Source organism: Hyperolius riggenbachi, chromosome 5 (assembly GCF_040937935.1).
Source record: "Hyperolius riggenbachi isolate aHypRig1 chromosome 5, aHypRig1.pri, whole genome shotgun sequence".
NCBI classification, from domain to species: Eukaryota; Metazoa; Chordata; class Amphibia; order Anura; family Hyperoliidae; genus Hyperolius; species Hyperolius riggenbachi.
The window spans coordinates 287791988-287811715 of NC_090650.1; the positions used below are offsets into that span (position 1 = coordinate 287791988).

The following is a 19728-nucleotide window of genomic DNA, read 5'->3' on the forward strand; positions in this document are numbered from 1 at the left end:
TGAATTGTCAAAGATGAATAGAGATGGCCGAACCTCAGATTTTAGGTTCGCGGACCGCGAACGCGAACTTCTGCAAAAGTGTGCAAACCATAGAACTCAGCGAACCACAATAGACTTCAATGGGCAGGTGAACTTGAAAAACTACAGACACTGTTTCTGGCCGCAAAATTGATGGAAAAGATGTTTCAAGGGGTCTAACACCTGGAGGGGGGCATGGTAAAGTGGGATACGCGCCAAAAGTCCCTGGGAAAATTACGGATTTGACGCAGAGCAGGGTTATAATCCCTAAAGGGCAGAAATCACATTGCATTCCTAAATTGGAGGCATAAAGTGCTTTAAAACATCTTGCGTGTGTATACATGGATCCAGTAGTGTAATTAGTGTACTGCTTCACACTGACAGACCAAACTCACTGTTTAACGCACTGCCGCAAACAGCCGCAAAGGGTTTTCAGTTGACATTCCCAGCCCAGGATATAAACTGTCAGTCCTCTCGGTGGAAATTTTAGTGTAGTGATGGCCGTGCTCGTGCGCATGTTGGCGAGAGTGCGGGCCATGATGATGAAAATTGAAAAATACGTTTGTTTGTTTTTTTGAATAATTGAAAATTCAAGTTACTTATAAAATTCTACAATTTTTTTTCCTGATATATGTTACTTTGATAACTGTGGTAATTCCAGAGCTAATACCTGCCGACAAGAGCTGACTAGATAACCTTGGGCCAATCGCACGTCCCCGTGACGATGCATTCAGATGTCTGACTGCCTTATCAACTTTCAATGGTTCTTTCTCTACCATTGTTAAAGAGAATCTGTACTCTAATATTCTTACACTAAAAAGCATACCGTTCTATTTCTTATTTTCTCCTGTGCCCCTCTGTGCTGTTTCTGCCACTCTCTGCTGCAATCCTGGCTTATAATTAACAGTTTTAGGCAGTGTTTACAAACAAACTAACCAGCTTGTGAAAGGCTCACATAAACAGAGTGTGTGAGTCATACAGAGTGTGTAGGGGGCCTGCAGAGGGTGTGTATCGCTTCTATCCAATCACAAGCAGCCCTGCACATTCCACACATGCAAGCCTTAGCCCGACAGACACCACAGAGGAAAGGAGATAAGATTTATTACAGAGACAGTGCAATTAGGAAAGGCTGCAGTAAGTAAGAGCACATTATAACAGGCATAGGAACTTATAGGATAGAAGAACTAAGGCTGAAAAATTTGTTACAGAGTCTCTTTAAAGCTTACATCTATTTTTTTAAATTACTTTTTCTGCTTTCTGGGCAGTTCCTTCAACAGGAATCTGTTATGGAGGGCAAGTCTGCCATTCCTTCAACTGTGTGATAAACTTTCCATGGTACTTTCTCAGTACCATGGTGACCACGGGTAACGACCGGGGAATCAGGGTTTGATTCCAGTCCAGAGAGGGAGCCACAGATGCAGTGAAAGATATGCACTGACTGGTATAATACAGTGTGCAGTCACACAGTAAGGAGAAGAAGGGTCCGCACTTGTCATGAGAAGTAACCTTTATTAAAAGGACGTATCCATAACAGCCAAGGCAACATCTAAGTAGCTAACATGTTTCAGACTATCTGTCCTTAATCATAGCTAACAATACTTTGGCTAAATGGCCATATACGTAGGAATCCCAGTGCATTATGGCCGCCCATCACTCCACCCAAAGGGGGTAAGGAGCAAATAGAGATGGGCAAATACACTCGGATAACCTACACATGTACCAAATCTACTCGTGTAAAAAACATACAAATATACAAAAATATAAAACACATAAGATAAAATGAGGAACATATTAAATCCCACAAGTCAAGGAAAGCAGTCACACAGATGTAGTGAATGGTATACAGTGACTGGTATAATACAGTGTGCAGTCACACAGATGCCATGAGAGGTATACCGTGACTGGAATAGTACAGTGTGCAGTCACACAGATGCCGTGAAAGGCATGCAGTGACTAGTATAATACAGCGTGCAGTCACACAGATGCAGTAAAAGGTATGCAGTGACTAGTATAAGACAGTGTGCAGTCACACTTTTTCTTTTGTCTGAAAGGTATGCAGTGGCTGGTATAATACAGTGTGCAGTCACACAGATGCAGTGAAAGATATGCAGTGACTGGTATAATACAGTGTGCAGTCACACAGATGCAGTGAAAGGTATGCAGTGACTGGTATAATACAGTGTGCAGTCACACAGGTGCAGTGAAAGGCATGCAGTGACTGGTATAATACAGTGTGCAGTCACAGAGATGCAGTAAAAGGTATGCAGTGACTGGAATAAAACAGTGTGCAGTCACACAGATGCCGTGAAAGGTATACAGTGACTGGTATAATACAGTGTGCAGTCACACAGATGCTGTGAAAGGTATACAGTGACTGGTATAACACAGTGTGCATTCACCCAGATGCAGTGAAAGGTATGCAGTGACTGGTATAATACAGTGTGCAGTCACACAGATGCCATGAAAGGTATGCAGTGACTGGTATAATACAGTGTGCAGTCACAGAGATGCAGTGAAAGGTATGCAGTGACTGGAATAAAACAGTGTGCAGTCACACAGATGCCGTGAAAGGTATACAGTGACTGGTATAGTACAGTGTGCAGTCACACAGATGCCATGAAAGGTATGCAGTGACTGGTATAATACAGCGTGCAGTCACACAGATGCATTGAAAGGTATGCAGTGACTGGTATAATACAGTGTGCAGTCACACAGATGCTGTGAAAGGTATACAGTGACTGGTATAATACAGGGTGCTGAGCCTGGCACAGTACAGCAAGGGTCAGCTGTGACAGACAGGGCTGTAGTATATATGAAGTGTCAGTCACTGTGGCACACACAAAAAAAAACACATCAGAAGAACTTTAGCTCTCAAAAGAACTGTTTTGGGGTTCTTTCAGCAACAAATATAAGCAAGGAGCAAGCTAACAACAGCCTAACTAACTCTTTTCCTATCTCCAGCAAGCTCTGTCCCTTCCTCTCACTATAGCAAGATCAGCAGAGTGAGAACATGGCCGACGCTGCAGTGTTTTTATAGGGGGGTACAGGAGGGAGTGCAGCCTGATTGGCTGCTATGTGTCTGCTGACTGTGATGTCAAAGTTTAGTCCAATGATGTGGTATAGGGGGCGGGTCGAACTCGCTATGTATTCGCGGATCGCCGCAAACGCGAACCACTCAGATTCGCGTGAACAAGTTCGCCAGCGAACCGTTTGGGTCATCTCTAAGGATGAACCACTGTTAGCAGGATAACACCATTGGCACAAATGGCCTTGTCTAAGTGCACATGGCACAAGGACTACCAGAAAAGAAGACCTCAGAAATTGTGTGTGCATTGTAGAGCATCAGTGCATGGTATATCTTGGTACTTTCCTTCTGGCTGTGTGTACTGAATCCTCACTGGGCTAAATATGCTATGCTGAAACGGTTCTCCAGAGTTGTACACCTGTCACTGTCAACTGCTTCAAACTTTTGGGGATATTTTTCAGCTGAGAAAGCAAATAGAGCCTGTTCATAGCTTACCAGTACTAGTTTGCTCTCTGTCTTGGATGAAGAGCAGGTACTTTGAGTTAGCCGTTCTAACTATATCATATTATATACTACCTCCACTCCAGATTGTGTTGATTAGGAGGTTGTAAGGCATGGTCAAAGCCAGGTGAAAAAAATGGCAGGCATAACTGACTTCTTGGAAGCTGTGAAAGTCTATTCCTGCTTGGTTCTGCTGGTGCTAATTGTGAACACAATTTACTACTTTGCCTACCCCACTATAAGACTATTACAGTTGCCCCTTCATGTTCATTTTTCCATGTTGGTCTTTTTAATAGCACTGATCACTAAAAAGACAACACTCTGTGCAATGATGCACTAGCAAACTGTATCATGCAGAATAGTAAAATCAAACCTTTCATTTATAATATATGTATGTGGAATGTTAAGTGAAAAGACAGTGTTCGGTGAAATAATACACTAGTAAAATGCAGACTAGGAAAATGATCTTCTTGTCCTACTATACTTCTTCACTTTATTTTCTTGGGTCCTACACTATCTTTCACAACACACCTTAAGTAAAGGTCTCGTGCTACCATAGAGGCAAATGGGGCAAATGCCCAAGGGTCCTAAAGAGCTGCTTTCCCTCCCTCCACCCCGGTTATCCTCCTGACTTGTGCTCCCCGGAGCCTCTGCAAAGTTTTGTCAGCGTAACAGCTCACCTATTCCACCACGCTGCTCTGTCGATGCTCCTTGTCTTCATCTCCACTGGCTGCCTCTTCTCCATGATCCATTGCATTCCATTACTCATGACACATAACATACATCACTGGGAAGAGTTGTGCATGGACTGTAGCAGCATACCAGACAGGTGAGTTGCTATTCTGACAAAAAATGGTGCAGGGGCCCCAGGGAGCACAGTAAAGTTAAGGGAGGTGATTGCAGTGGTAGCAGCCAGCTCAGGAATCCTGGTGGGCTAATATAAGGAAGAGGGGGAGGGGGTGTGCAGTTTATTGTTATAGATCTTCCTCAGTGTATTTAGCAATTGCACTTACAATGTTTGCGTAAACAGCATTTGACAAAGTGGGTGGGTGACACATTTTCACACTTATCAGTATATATTCAAAAATGTATGGTAATGTATGGGTATGTATGCGAAAATATTTCTTCCCAAAATGCATTGAAGTCAATGGAAAAACACATTTTCAAGAAAGTCCGTATTTTCAAAAAATGTGTATATTACAAAACACCCAGAGTCAAACAAAAATGTGAAAATTTTGATGTGAAAATGACTTTGGCAAAAATTCAAGCTCATTACTACGTGTTACATAAGTCTCTGGGAGACATGTTTTTTTTTTGGAAAACTGTGGTTAGTTTTGTCTCAGGGGTTGTAAATAACAGGTGAGGCAATACACAGTGGCGGCTCTCGCTTCCAATTTTTTGAGGGGGACACAAAGGGGGGATGATGGCTGGCTGGTGGGGCCCATTTGGGTGATCAAAACTTATGGTGAGCTTTAGCTATTGCAAATACCTAAGTGTCATTCAGATACTGTATGTTAATTATCTGAAGATTGTGAGGTATTTATGGCAAACAGATAGGACCCTTGGTTTACTCAACACCTACATAGGCTCAGGCCTACAGTTTTATACAGACCCTATCCTGTTCAGTGTATACTCCTGGAAACACTTAACTGTATGTTACTGAACGGGGGGGGGGGTGGGCACTTGGGGGGCACAGTGATTCCCATGGAGGGCCAGTGCCTAAGTGTAGCGCTGTCCCTGCAATACATAAGTTGTGGAGCTTCATTTTATTTAATATTCTACATTGTGAGGATCTTGGTTAGAGGCTGGAAGGGAATGGCCTAGATTGGACTATGTGCCTATATGCACAGGTGAGATTAGAGGGTGCACTTAAACGTTTTAAAGAGAACCCGAGGTGGGATTTAATTATGTTAGTGGGGCACAGAGGCTGGTTGTGCACACTAAAACCAGCCTCTGTTGCCCCATGGTGTGCCTCCAGGACCCCCCTGCACGCCGCTATACCCCCCGCAGTGCTAGCGACACGTAGCGTGTCGCCAGAACAATGTTTACCTCTGCCTGTCTGTTAGCGCCGCTCCCCCGCCTCCTCCGTATCGGTGCTACTTGCCCGCGTCACTTCCCTCCAATCAGTGGGAGGGAGGGGACGCGGGCGGGTAGCGCCGATACAGAGGAGGCGGAGGAGTGGCGCTAACAGACAGGCTTAGGTAAACATTGTGCTGGCGACACGCTGCATGTCGCTAGCACTGCGGGGGGTATAGCGGCGTGCAGGGGGGTCCTGGAGGCACACCATGGGGCAACAGAGGCTGGTTTTAGTGTGCACAACCAGCCTCTGTGCCCCACTAACATAATTAAATCCCACCTCGGGTTCTCTTTAAAACGTTTAAGTGCACCCTCTAATCTCACCTGTGCATATAGGCACATAGTCCAATCTAGGCCATTCCCTTCCAGCCTCTAACCAAGATCCTCACAATGTAGAATATTAAATAAAATGAAGCTCCACAACTTATGTATTGCAGGGACAGCGCTACACTTAGGCACTGGCCCTCCATGGGAATCACTGTGCCCCCCAAGTGCCCACCCCCCCCCCCCGTTCAGTAACATACAGTTAAGTGTTTCCAGGAGTGCGCAGGGGGGTCCTGGAGGCACACCATGGGGCAACAGAGGCTGGTGTTAGTGTGCACAACCAGCCTCTGTGCCCCAGTAACATAATTAAATCCCACCCCGGGTTCTCTTTAAGGATTGGAGAGTAACAGATGTGTTTTGGAAATGGAATTATAGAGGATGAGATAAGCCTTTGAAAAGTAAAAGTAAAGAGGTAAATCTAATTGTGAATAGAAGCTTAAATGCTTAGAGGAAACTAGTGAAGAGATGTGTAGGAGATAAAGATTGTGATGAACTTTGTAGGTTCAAGCTAGGATTTTGAAGTTGAACCTTTGGGTAACTGGAAGCCAATGAAGAGCTTAGCATTGGTTAATGAACAAGAAGAGAGGTGGAGCAGCTGAGTTAAGTATAGTTTGAAGGAATGGCTTGTTGATTACTTGGTAGACAACAGAAAAGGTTGTTGCACTCATCATACCCGATTATATGTATGCTGGTCCACAATGAATGTGTTCCTACATCATTTTACATCATTAGTGAGAAACATTCTTTTTAGATCTTCCACAAAACACACACACACACACACACACACACACACACACACACACACACACACACACACACACACATACACACACACATACACACACACACACACACATATACACACACACATGCACTCACACACACTTACACACACACACACTTACACACACACACACACACACACACCCATACACATACACACACACACACACATACACACATGCACACACACATACACTGGCGTAACAATAGGGGATGTGACCCCTGCCGTCACGGGGGGTTGGGGGGGCCCTAGGGCCCACTCAGGGACTTTTGGGGGGCAGGAGGGTTTGCAGCATAAGAGGAGAGTGTGACAGATCGGTGGGGAGGGGGAAAATCCCCCCTCCCTCACCTCGGGCTCTCCTCTCAGCGCTCCCCCTCTTACACACACATACACATACACACATACACACATACACACACACACACACACATACACACATGTACACACACATACACACATACACTGGCGTAACAATAGTGGATGCGACCCCTGCAGTTTACACAGGAAGTTGCTCTTAGGGAACGGAAGAGTTCAGGCGAGAATGAGGTAATGTATTCAGTTGCCGCCGCCGCTGCTGCTGCTGCTGCCTGCCCGCTGCCACCAATGATTGCTTGCAGGAGGGGGGGGCGCTGAGAGGAGAGCCCGAGGTGAGGGAGGGGGGGAGATTTCCCCCTCCCCACCGATCTGCCACACTCTCCTCTTATGCTGCGACCCCTCCTGCCCCCCAAAAGTCCCTGAGCGGGCCCTAGGGGGCGGGGGCCCGAATTTTTATTTTCAGGGGGGCCCGGGGATTTCTAGGTACGCCCCTGTACATATACACACACACACACACAAATACACATGCACACTTACACACACACATACACACAAACAAACACACACTCACATACACCAAGCTTTCTAACGCTTTCCTATGTGTTTAAGATTGCCATGGGCAAAAATCGCCACAAAATTAATAGTAGTCCTAAACACGTGAATGACTGCAAAGAGCATTTTTAATGTTTCACTCATTACTAATAGTAATTGTTGATTAAGTTTTCTAAATAATTAATTCTCTTCATATTCATATGCACTCATTGCTCTCATTTTGTTTGTGATCACACAGGTCGCAGAGCAAATACAATTCGTAGGGCTGTAGCTAAATTTCCAAATGAGAATTTGGAATAATGTAATCTAATTAATTAGTTTCAGATCCAGGCGTTTGTTTTGTATGGTAAGATTATTGGACATTAAAGAAGCCTTTTGTCACTGTTTAAAAGTATAAATCCTTTTGATTAGTCTTTCCTTTTTAAGTTTGTTTTCACTCTTAAAAAGGGCATACTTTTCTAAAGACTGGTTATTTGAGGGTGCATATAGTTCAATGCTGCGCTTGCTAAAAATAGCTGAAGATTCTCAGTGAAAACACTTAAGAAAAAACTATTACCATCTGAATTCAGTATAAACATAGAATTAATTTACCTTTTTGAGCACCCAACTCAGTAACCTTGGATGAGTCTTTGTTCTTGGAACTAAAGAGGTATGTGAGAGCTGTACTACTGAACTCACTTGAACCAGCTGTAGTAAAAAGACATGGGAACATGAAGAACAATACAAAGGATTCTTTTTCATGTTAGGAAGACATTTGGAATTGTGAATTCAGAGGCTTTAAGTATTAGAAAAAAAGTTATCTAAGAGCTTTATTTTTAGGCAAAATCAGCCCAATATATCTTTTGCAAAAAAGGTTATATTTAGTCGTGCTCCTATAAAAAGGCACACCATTAATTACTTTAATTAATTTAGAATCTTTAACAATGAAACAAGTTGCTCTTGAGTAGAACTCTTTACCCTATTTTCAGCCGACTGTAGCACCGTGGAAAACAATGAACATTCTTATTTTTCTTGTTCACACAGCTATTGAATGAAACCAGACCGGAAAAATAAATAAACATATAATGTTTACAGATTCACTTAAGCAGATGTAGTCCTATGCACAATGTGCACAAAAAAAGGAGAGGCAGTAAAGGCTATAGGTGATTTAAATCACTACACATAAACAAATATATTCAAAAATTATCAAAATCAGTTTATTAACTGTTATAAAATTGTAACGATCGGTGTCAGCAAGAACAGATTTTCTGATTATTGGTGATCTGCAGTATCACCAATAATACAGATGTTATACCTGATTATGTGGTGATCTGCAGAATCACCAATAATGCAAGTATAGCAAGACACAGGACACCCAGGTGTAAGATAAGTGTTTGGTGCAACAGTAAATATAGATAGAGATACCCACTATCCCAGAGGAGCTGGTAGAAGGAGGTATCTCTAAAGAACACTGTAATCAGTACTTCAGCAGGCTGGAGACACAGATGAGTTAGTGATAGGTTCACCCGAGGAGCGGGTGATGCACAGTAAGACAACATACACTGATCACCCGTGGAGCGAGTGACCCAGACTGCACCGCAGCAGGTGACCACCTGAGGGGCAGGAGATCCAGACAGCACCGTAGTAGCTAGTCACCTGAGGAGCAGGCGATTAAGACTGTATTGCAGCTATCTACCTGAGGAGCAGGTGATTAAGACTGTACTGCAGCTATCTACCTGAGGAGCAGGTAATTCAGACTGTATTGCGGCTATAAACCTGAGGAGCAGGTGATTCAGACTATACTGCAGCTATCAATCTGAGGAGCAGGTGATTAAGACTGTACTGCAGTTATCAACCTGAGGAGCAGGTGATTACTAAACTGAGAATCCCTCACCAGGACTAAGCTCACTGGTGAGGGCAGAAGAGTCAGACAAGCAGGTTCGGCAACACACGGACAGATACAGTACAAAGGCAGAAGACTGAATCAAAGTGAGGTATAAGCTAAGTCGGCAACTAGATCAGATAGGCAAAGGCACAGAATCAAAAGACAGAAGAGTAGTCAAGGCTAGCAGAGGGTCATAACAAATAATAGAATTCAATTAGTACTTTAAGCTATCAACAGAATCTGGCTAAGTGTGGATCCCCAGCTCCTGCTGGTTCTAGCACACTTTCAGATCTGACTAATGGTCTGAGTGCTAACACGTAGCATATGCAACAGCGGACGAGGAACAACTGACAGGCATGTCCTATATATACTGGGAGCGCTCCTTAGCACCGCCCCAGTCACTCAGCCAATCAGGATCAGTGTTGGAGTCAGCTGACCGGCTGATCAGCTGATTCCCCTTCTGCTTGCATAAAGGTCCTGTCTGTGCGCACGCACGCGAGTAGACCTCAGTCTATGTGCGACTGAGGGACCAGGCAAAGTTCCATCATGTAACAGCGCGGTGGAGGCCACTGGCTGAGACGTGGGGACAGCTGCCATGCCGCTCAGCGCTGCGGTGGCCTCCCCCGTATTCACCATAGTCCCAGGCACAACTCCATCATGTACCCGCGCGGCGGAAACCGCCGGCTGAGACGCGGAGATAGCCGCCATGCCGCTCCCTTTTGCGGCGGCATCTCCGCTATGCTTTACAGTACCCCCCCCCCCCCCCCCCGAGGAGTGGAGCCCGGACACTTCTTACACGGTTTTTCAGGGTATCGCACATGAAACTCTTTCTTTAGATCCTCGGCATGCATGCGGTAATCCGGAACCCAAGTTCTCTCCTCTAGACTATACCCCTTCCAATGGACCAGGTACTGTAAAGAATTCTGCACTAATCAAGAATCCAAAATCTTCTCGATCTCATACTCAAGTTGATCGTCAATCATCACAGGGGAGGGGGGGAAGAGAGGAATCCACCTGCACAGCAGGCTTCAACAAGGAAACATGAAATTATCTCACACCTCTCATGCTGGCTGGGAGATCAATCATATATGTCACATCATTAATTCTTTTGGACACCGGGTATGGGCCTACAAATCTGGGTCCCAACTTGGGTGATGGTTGCTTTAACGCCAGATGCTGAGTAGACACCCACACCATGTCTCCTGGAGAAAACTTCCATTCAACAGACCGCCTTTGATCTCCCTGTTTTTTCTGCGTCTGAAAGGCTTTTCCTAGATTCCTTTTTACAAGCACCCAGACTTCCTTCAATGCCCTTTGCCAATCCTCTAGAGCCGGGAAAGGGAGGATGCCACTGGTAAAGGAGAGAATTTGGGAGATCTCCCTGAGACTACCTGAAAAGGAGAAAAACCTGAAGAAGAACTCTTCAGGTTATTATGTGCAAATTCCGCAAATGGCAAGAACTTTACCCAGTCTGACTGGGCATCTGCTACATAACACCTGAGAAATTGCTCCAGGGACTGGTTAACTCTCTCAGTCTGTCCGTTGGTCTGTGGGTGGTAGCCTGATGAAAATGACAAGTCCATACCGAGCTGTTGGCAAAAGGCTCTCCAGAATTTAGACACAAACTGGACTCCCCTATCTGACACCACATTCTCCGGAATGCCATGTAGCCGGAAAATGTGCTGGATGAAGAGATCAGCCAATTCCTGGGCCAAGGGGAGTCCTTTCAATGGGACGAAATGAGCCATTTTACTGAACCTATCAACTACCACCCAGATGACCGTCTTGCCCTCAGACCTGGGGAGTCCATAGACAAATGAGTCCATGGTTCACTTGGCACTGGCAACGGTTGTAGCATACCTACTGGTGCTTGACGAGAGGGCTTATTTCTGGCACACACAGAGCACTCTCTCACAAACTCCTTGCAATCAAGATTTCAGCAAGGCTTGGTGTACAGAGGCGCCAGAGTAGAATAAAAACGCCTAAAAACCGTCCAAAAGAGGGGGATGTCCAGGCGGACCCACCTCCCTCAAAAATATAAAACTCAATTGAGTCACAATACATCAACACAAAAATATTTTATTGAACTCCACTCAGTGCAACGCGCCTCGCAGGTGCGGTCCTGCCCCACCAGGCAAACAGGAGTATAACTCAATGGGTCTAGATGCAGAAGTGAGCGCCTCTGTCAGGACAGAGGCGCTCACTTCTGCATCTAGACCCATTGAGTTATACTCCTGTTTGCCTGGTGGGGCAGGACCGCACCTGCGAGGCGCGTTGCACTGAGTGGAGTTCAATAAAATATTTTTGTGTTGATGTATTGTGACTCAATTGAGTTTTATATTTTTGAGGGAGGTGGGTCCGCCTGGACATCCCCCTCTTTTGGACGGTTTTTAGGCGTTTTTATTCTACTCTGGCGCCTCTGTACACCAAGCCTTGCTGAAATCTTGAGTCCACCCTCGGTGGAGGGGTGCTACCCCGTTTCCTATCTACAGAGAGCGACATCTTAAAAACCTGAGTGGGGTCAGGTTCTAATACTCCCCACCTGCACTTGAAGTGGTTGCCTATGGGTAACCCATGTTTGTGAGTATATCTAAATATTTTGCTTTTAACCACAACCAACTTAACAATACTACACCATATCGGGCTCTCGATTTCTCTTTGTTCTTCCAAGCACATCCTTGCAATCAAGTGCCAAAGAAGGCCACCATACACATCTGGCCAGTAGATCCTGAGTTCGAGCAGCCCTGAGATGCCCTGCATTCTTATGGGCGTGAAACAACTGTAGGAGTTGTAAGCGAAAGAGAAGTGGCACAAACAGTACCCCCTCGGGCTTCCCTTCTGGGATATCCTGCTGGTAGGGCCCTAAGGTAAGCGCCCAATCCTGCCAAATTTCCGTGGCGGCCACCACCAATCTTTGAGGTAAAATGGTCTCAGGGGTTGCTGGCTGAACTGTCTCGGCCTCAAAGCACCTAGATAATGCATCTGCTTTGACATCCTTACTGCCTGGAGTATACGTTATAATAAATCTGAACCTTGAAAAGAACAAGGACCAGCGAGCCTGTCGGGGGCTAAGCCTTTTGGCCCCCTCGATGTACTCCAAATTTTTGTGATCAGTATAAACAGTAAACGTATGTTCTGGACCTTCAAGCCAATGACGCCATTCCTCAAAGGATAATTTAATGGCCAAGAGCTCCCGATTGCTGATATTGTAGTTCCTCTCGGCTGGAGAGAACCTACGAGAAAAGAAGGCACAGGGATGCAGTTTGCCTTGAAGGCCAGAGCGCTGAGACAGCACAGCCCCAACCCCAATCTCTGATGCATCCACCTCAAGGATGAAGGGGAAGGTGACATCTACGTGTCTCAAAATGGGAGCAAAACAAAATAACCTTTTCAATGTAGCAAAGGCAGACTGTGCGTCTGCTGACCAATGGTAAGTGTCAGCCCCTTTTTTGGTGAGGTTGGTGAGGGGTGACACCACAGAAGAAAATCTTTTTGATGAACTTCCTGTAGTAATTGGCAAAGCCCAGAAACCTTTGGAGTGCCTTCAATCCTACGGGTTGAGGCCACTCCAATACAGCAGAGACTTTTTCAGGGTCCATGGAGAGACCTGAAGTGGAAATAATATATCCCAAAAAAGGGACTTTAGTGACTTCGAACAGGCACTTCTCTAACTTTGCATACAAGGAGTTCTGCCTCAATTTTCTCAACACAAACTTCACGTGTTTCCGATATTCTGTCAGATTGGGTGAAAAAATCAGTATATCGTCCAGATACACTAGAACAAATTTCCCTAGAACTTCTCTAAAAACTTCTATGATCAACTCTTGGAAAACGGCAGGGGCATTACACAACCCGAAGGGCATGACCAGATACTCGTAATGCCCGTCAGGCGTGTTGAATGCCGTCTTCCTTTCGTCACCGTCCCTAATGCGAACAAGGTTGTATGCCCCTCGTAAGTCCAACTTAGAAAAAATACTGGCATTGGTAACTTGGGCAAACAAGTCGGCAATCAACGGCAGTGGATAACGATTCTTTACTGTGATCTTATTTAACCCTCGATAGTCAATACAGGGTCGAAGCCCACCGTCCTTTTTCTGTACAAAAAAGAATGCAGCCCCAGCAGGTGACCGGGAAGGACGGATAAAGCCCTTGGCCAAGTTTTCCTTAATGTATTCCTGCATTGCCAGCTTCTCTGGCCCCGACAGATTATAAAGATGACCTCTAGGAGGCATACAACCTGATTTCTGCTCTATGGGACAGTCAAAACTCCGGAGTTTATCTGCTGATTTGAGGCAAAACACGTCAGAAAATTCTGCGTACTGCACTGGCACCCATTTCACCTGAACCTTGGTGACTCAAGCAGCAACTTTCTCTAACCAATGATGATGACAATGGGCTGACCAGCTCTGTAGCTGACCTGGGGCCCAGTCGATCTGAGGGGAGTGTAGTTGCAACCAAGGCATACTGAGGATTATGGTAGAAGTTGCCATTTGCAGGACAAAGAACTGTAGTTTCTCCTTATGTAGAACCCCTATTTCACACAATAACAAGGGAGTCTGGGAAAGAGGCTGTCCACATTGTAACGAAGAGTCATCTACTGCCGTGATCAGAATCTGACGGTCTAACGGGAGTAAGGGAATCCCCAATTTTTTGACAAAGTCATAATCTATAACATTGGCTGCAGAACCTGAGTCTGCAAACGCTTCTGTGGGCGTGGCCCGACCCTCCCAGGTAATGGAGCAGGGAAGGAACAAACGATTATTATTTAGAGGTACCAACGGCTCGCTTAGGGCATTACCTCTGACTAAACCTAGGCGGCAGCGTTTCCCAATTTTTTAGGACAGTTCTGGACAATGTTACCCTCCTCAGAACAATATAGGCAGATTCTCTCTGAACTTCTGCGATTCTTTTCCACTTGAGTTAACCTAGAATGACCGATTTGCATCGGCTCATCTTGTGGTGATGGAGGTGTAGAAGAGGCGTAGGAAATAGATCTTAAAGCGTTTTTCCCACAGGTTAGTTTTTGATAGCAAATGCGGCGATCAATCCGCACGGCCAATGAAATTGCCTCGTCCAGGGATTTAGGCTCAGGATGCCCTAGCATCAAATCAGAAACTGCATCGGACAACCCTGACAGGAAACAATCTAATAAGGCATACGTTCCCCATCTAGCTGACACAGCCCACCTCCTAAACTCTGCGGCATAATTCTCCACCGGATTACGACCCTGCCTGAGAGTCTTTAGCTTCCTCTCAGCCGTAATAGCCACGTCCGGATCATCGTAAATAACGGCCATGGCCTTAAAAAACTGCTGAACTGAGGATAAAGCCTCATGCTCTGCATACAGACCATATGCCCATGTTTGTGAATCTCCTGACAAAAGAGTCTTTATAAATATTACCCTCTGGTTCTCAGATCCTGACAGATTAGGCCTTAACTCAAAATAGGATAGCACACGATTTCTAAAATTCTGAAAGTCAGATCTATGTCCAGAAAACTTCTCTGGTACGGGCATGAGAAGGTCCGTTACTGGAGGGGATCGCACTGCTTCAATAGTCGTTTGAAGTACCTGAACTGTCCCAGACAGTTGGGTGATCTGAGTCTGTTGGGTATTGATAACTCCGGTAAGATCGTTTACCGCAGTGGTCAGGACTTCAACTTGACTACGTAGTGCGTCCATATTGTTTGGTCTGCTGTTCTGTAACGATCGGTGTCAGCAACAACAGATTTTCTAATTATTGGTTATCTGCAGTATTACCAATAATACAGATGTTATACCTGATTATGTGGTGATCTGCAGAATCACCAATAATGCAAGTATAGCAAGACACAGGACACCCAGGTGTAAGATAAGTGTTTGGTGCAACAGTAAATATAGATAGAGATACCCACTATCCCAGAGGAGCTGGTAGAAGGAGGTATCTCTAAAGAACACTGTAATCAGTACTCCAGCAGGTTGGAGACACAGATGAGTTAGTGATAGGTTCACCCGAAGAGCGGGTGATGCACAGTAAGACAACGTACACTGATCACCCGTGGAGCGAGTGACTCAGACTGCACCGCAGCAGGTGACCACCTGAGGGGCAGGAGATCCAGACAGCACCGTATTAGCTAGTCACCTGAGGAGCAGGCGATTAAGACTGTATTGCAGCTATCTACCTGAGGAGCAGGTGATTAAGACTATTGCAGCTATCTACCTGAGGAGCAGGTAATTCAGCCTGTACTGCAGCTATCAACCTGAGGAGCAGGTGATTCAGACTGTACTGCAGTTATCAACCTGAGGAGCAGGTGATTACTAAACTGAGAATTCCTCACTAGGACTAAGCTCACTGGTGAGGGCAGAAGTGTCAGACAAGCAGGTTTGGCAACACACGGACAGATACAGTACAAAGGCAGAAGACTGAATCAAAGTGAGGTATAAGCTAAGTTGGTAACCAGATCAGATAGGCAAAGGCACAGAATCAAAAGACAGAAGAGTAGTCAAGGCTAGCAGAGGGTCATAACAAATAATACAATTCAATTAGTACTTTAAGCTATCAACAGAAACTGGCTAAGTGTGGATCCCCAGCTCCTGCTGGTTCTAGCAAACTTTCGGATCTGACTAAGGGTCTGAGTGCTAACACGTAGCATATGCAACAGCAGACGAGGAACAACTGACAGGCATGTCCTATATATACTGGGAGCGCTCCTTAGCACCGCCCCAGTCACCTGGCCAATCAGGATCAGTGTTGGAGTCAGCTGACGGGCTGATCAGCTGATTCCCCTTCTGCTTGCAAAAAGGTCCTATCTGTGCGCGTGCGCGCGTAGACCTCAGTCTATGTGCGACTGAGGGACCAGGCAAAGTTCCATCATGTAACAGCATGGAGGAGGCCACTGGCTGAGACGCGGGGACAGCCGCCATGCCGCTCAGCACTGCGGCGGCCTCCCCTGCATTCACCATAGTCCCAGGCACAACTCCATCATGTACCCGTGCGGCGGAAACCACCGGCTGAGACGTGGAGATAGCCGCCATAACGCTCCCTGTTGCGGCGGCATCTCCGCTATGCTTTACAAAAACATGTATTTAAAATTATATGAGATGGCCATCCCAGCAAGCAGCCAACCACGTCTCACACACCACTCCATTCATCCACTAGCTACACTGGCCAGAATGATTATGATGCTGGAATGCATTAATGCTCCACAGAGATGTTGAAAATTGTCTCGAGTGCTTCATAAGCTTATATAGTCGCCTTGTGCAGATAGTCCACTAGCTGTAGTCCCATGTGCAAAAAGCTGCTTCAAACATGCATGAATGCCTCCTGTCATGAACATGCACATGACGAAAGAGCAAGAAGTCCACAGATAAGCCAGAAGGTAGCAGATATCCAGTCACAAAGCGTATGTAGAGCGTAAAATGCAAAATGCAAAACAGTTCAATAAAGCGCAGTGGTCTCACCCAATCCTCGGATGCTCCTCGACTGTATCTGCTGCACAATACTCACAATAGATGATATTTTCGTAGACCCTGAAAGGAGGTCAAGATCAGTGTTCTTGGTGTCAAAGTTAGCACCTGCAAGGTGAGCTGCAGCTCCGCCAGATGAGCAGCGTGGCTCCAGTAAGAGGATATGAGGGTGTGTGTGGGCTGTCCGGATAGTTGGCAGGAACCAGGCAGGGTCCAGCAGTACAGCTCCACAAATGGTAGATGGAGGATGATGGGTGTGGGAAATCGCGGAGATCGTCAGCGGTAAGCCGCCTTAAGGGGTGCACAGCCCTAACATGTTTCGCCGGCTTCTGGCGTCATCAGAAGGCATGTCCCTAACTACAACACATGCGTACAAATACACTGATGCAACCAATCAGCTGCGAGGGACGGAAGCGGGAGGCGGAAGTGACACGTGCCCCAAGCAGAGGAAACGAATGCGCTCCACGACTCGCGCGCGCTGGCCCTCCAACCACCCACAAAACGCCCCCCCCCCCCCCCGGGATGAGAGGCCACCTCCAAATCTATAACAACAGTCAAGTAATGAGCTAGTGATCTAAGTCACTGAATATAAGTAAATACCAAGGAGAAAGAGCAACATTTTTACTGTTATAGCATGATGTCCAAAAAGGTATATTGACATCAAATATTGCTAATGTACATCCCATTGCTTTGGGAAACATATTGGGCAGGAATCAGCTTATATAAATGCAGCTCTAAATATATATGTCACACAGTGGGAGGGCAGATGCCAACACAGATCTCGAGTTCAGGGGCACCCATGCAGATAAAAAGAGCAGGAGATAGAATATAAGAGCAGAGTAGAAAATTTCTATACAGGCAAAAAATGCGCAAAACTAAAAGACTTATTGAGGCCCGGGGTCTGACATGCTTTAAGTTCAAAGATCCATCGTGCTTCATGCTGTAGCAACAAACAATCAAAATTGCCACCACGCACAGTTTCATGGACTCTATCAAGTCCTACAAACCGTATTTTGTCACCAGTGCAAATTTGACACTGTCTCACGTGTCGCAGTCGCACAATGGGAGTTAGAGATTCTTTATTACCAATATTTTGCATGTGTTCAGAAATTCGTCATCACAATGGTCTCTTAGTTTTGCCAATATAGAAGGCCCTACAAGGGCAAAGCAATAGATATACCACCAACTCAGTCTGGCAATTAGTATAGTGCTTTAGAGTGAAGGTTCTTCTATTTGGGAGTGGGACCGTTCTGCCTACTCTTATGTATCGACAAAAGGTGCAACCGCCACATGTGTATGTACCAAGAACAAAATACAGTGCCGTCTTGGATTCACACCACCAAAATGACTCTGCAGTAGAGTGTCACGAAGGGACATAGCTCTCCGAAAAGTGAGGGACGGATGCTCAGGAACCACCTGACCAACTACTGGATCATTTAATAGTAGATACCAATGTTTCTGCAGGATACTGCGCAAGGCAGAATGCTGTGTACAGTATCTTGTCACAAAGCGTAATTCATTATCAACCTCTGGCTGTCTCATTGTATCGCGTGGTCTATGACATAAAAGGCTAGAATGATCCTTTCCCTTAGTTCTCTTGAATGCTTTCCTGAGTACCCCATCCCGATATCCTCTGTCTAAAAAACGAGTGCGCGGAAAATCTGCTTGAATTTTGAAACTCACATCAGAGGAGCAATTGCGCCTCAATCTCAGATACTGTCCAGTTGGAATGGAATCCCCCTAATGGTGTGGAAGGGATGGAAGCTGCTGGCATGGAGTAGGGCATTTGTAGCCGTTTCCTTCCTAAATAGATCAGTTGAAATGAGGCCATTTTCCAGAATTGAAATACGGATGTCTAAAAATGAGATCGTAGTCTCATCACAGGCCATAGTGAAGCTCAATTTCCGATCATTAACATTAATTCTTGTCACAAACTGGGTTAATTCCTCGCGTGTACCGGTCCATAAGACGAGGATGTCATCAGTGAACCCGTGCCCCGACAAAATGTGGCACAGGTACAGGTCGAGACCCTCATCTGAGAAAATCGACCGTTCCCACTCCTCTGGGTACAGGTTAGCTATATGAGGGAGCACACGTTGTGCCCATCGCTGCTCCCTGCACCTGGAGGTAGTGGGTCCCATCAAAAACTCCACATCCAGGGACACCAAAATGGTGCCAGGTGGCACCATTAATTCATCTAATACGCACAACAGGCGCGTGGTATCTTTTATATAGGATAGCAAACTCTGCACGTGGGGATAGAGGTGCCTGTTGATATAGATGCTAATTTTTTCAGTAAGGGCGCCTCTACTGGACACGATTGGTCGCCCAGGGGGATCAACCAACCGTTTGTGCACTTTGATTAAGCTATAAAATGTCGAAGTTATTGGGTCAATAACCTTAAGTATTCAACCACATGCGTGTCAATAACCCCACTTTTAAATGCATCATCGACCAGCACCCCCAGCTCCACACTACATCTCATGAGCCTGGACGGGGAGACCCTCCGGTAGCACCCCGGATGCTCCAACAGCTCAAGGCACATCTTACGGTAATTTTATGTAGTCATTAGGACGACATTACCGTCCTTATCGGACGGTTTAATTGTCCAATCTGATTTCTCCTTGAGCCAGGATAGCGCCTCCATCTCCTCCACACTCAAATTAGGGGGGACAGTATTGCCCTGTATGTTCAACTGTGAGATGTCACGTTCCACAGCCCGTATGAACATTCTTAATCCTGCATTTGTAGTGGGGGGGGGGGGGGGGGGACCGACGTGACTTACAGCAAAACTGTTAATGTCAGTATATGCATGACTCCTCTGT

At 45.8% G+C, this 19728-nt stretch overlaps 1 protein-coding gene across 1 annotated transcript in view; it reads right to left on the reverse strand.

Moving 5' to 3' along the window:
• The window catches only part of LOC137519395 (1,25-dihydroxyvitamin D(3) 24-hydroxylase, mitochondrial-like), a 54321-nt gene extending 39182 nt beyond the window's left edge, over positions 1-15139 (reverse strand). Inside the window, exons 1-3 of the mRNA XM_068238349.1 lie at positions 14646-15139; positions 12281-12692; positions 8274-8282 (exon numbers count right to left, since the gene is read on the reverse strand). Of these exons, the coding sequence (XP_068094450.1) occupies positions 8274-8282; positions 12281-12692; positions 14646-15139 (915 nt within the window). The remainder of the gene's footprint in view (positions 1-8273; positions 8283-12280; positions 12693-14645) is intronic.
• Between the last annotated feature and the right edge of the window lie 4589 nt (positions 15140-19728).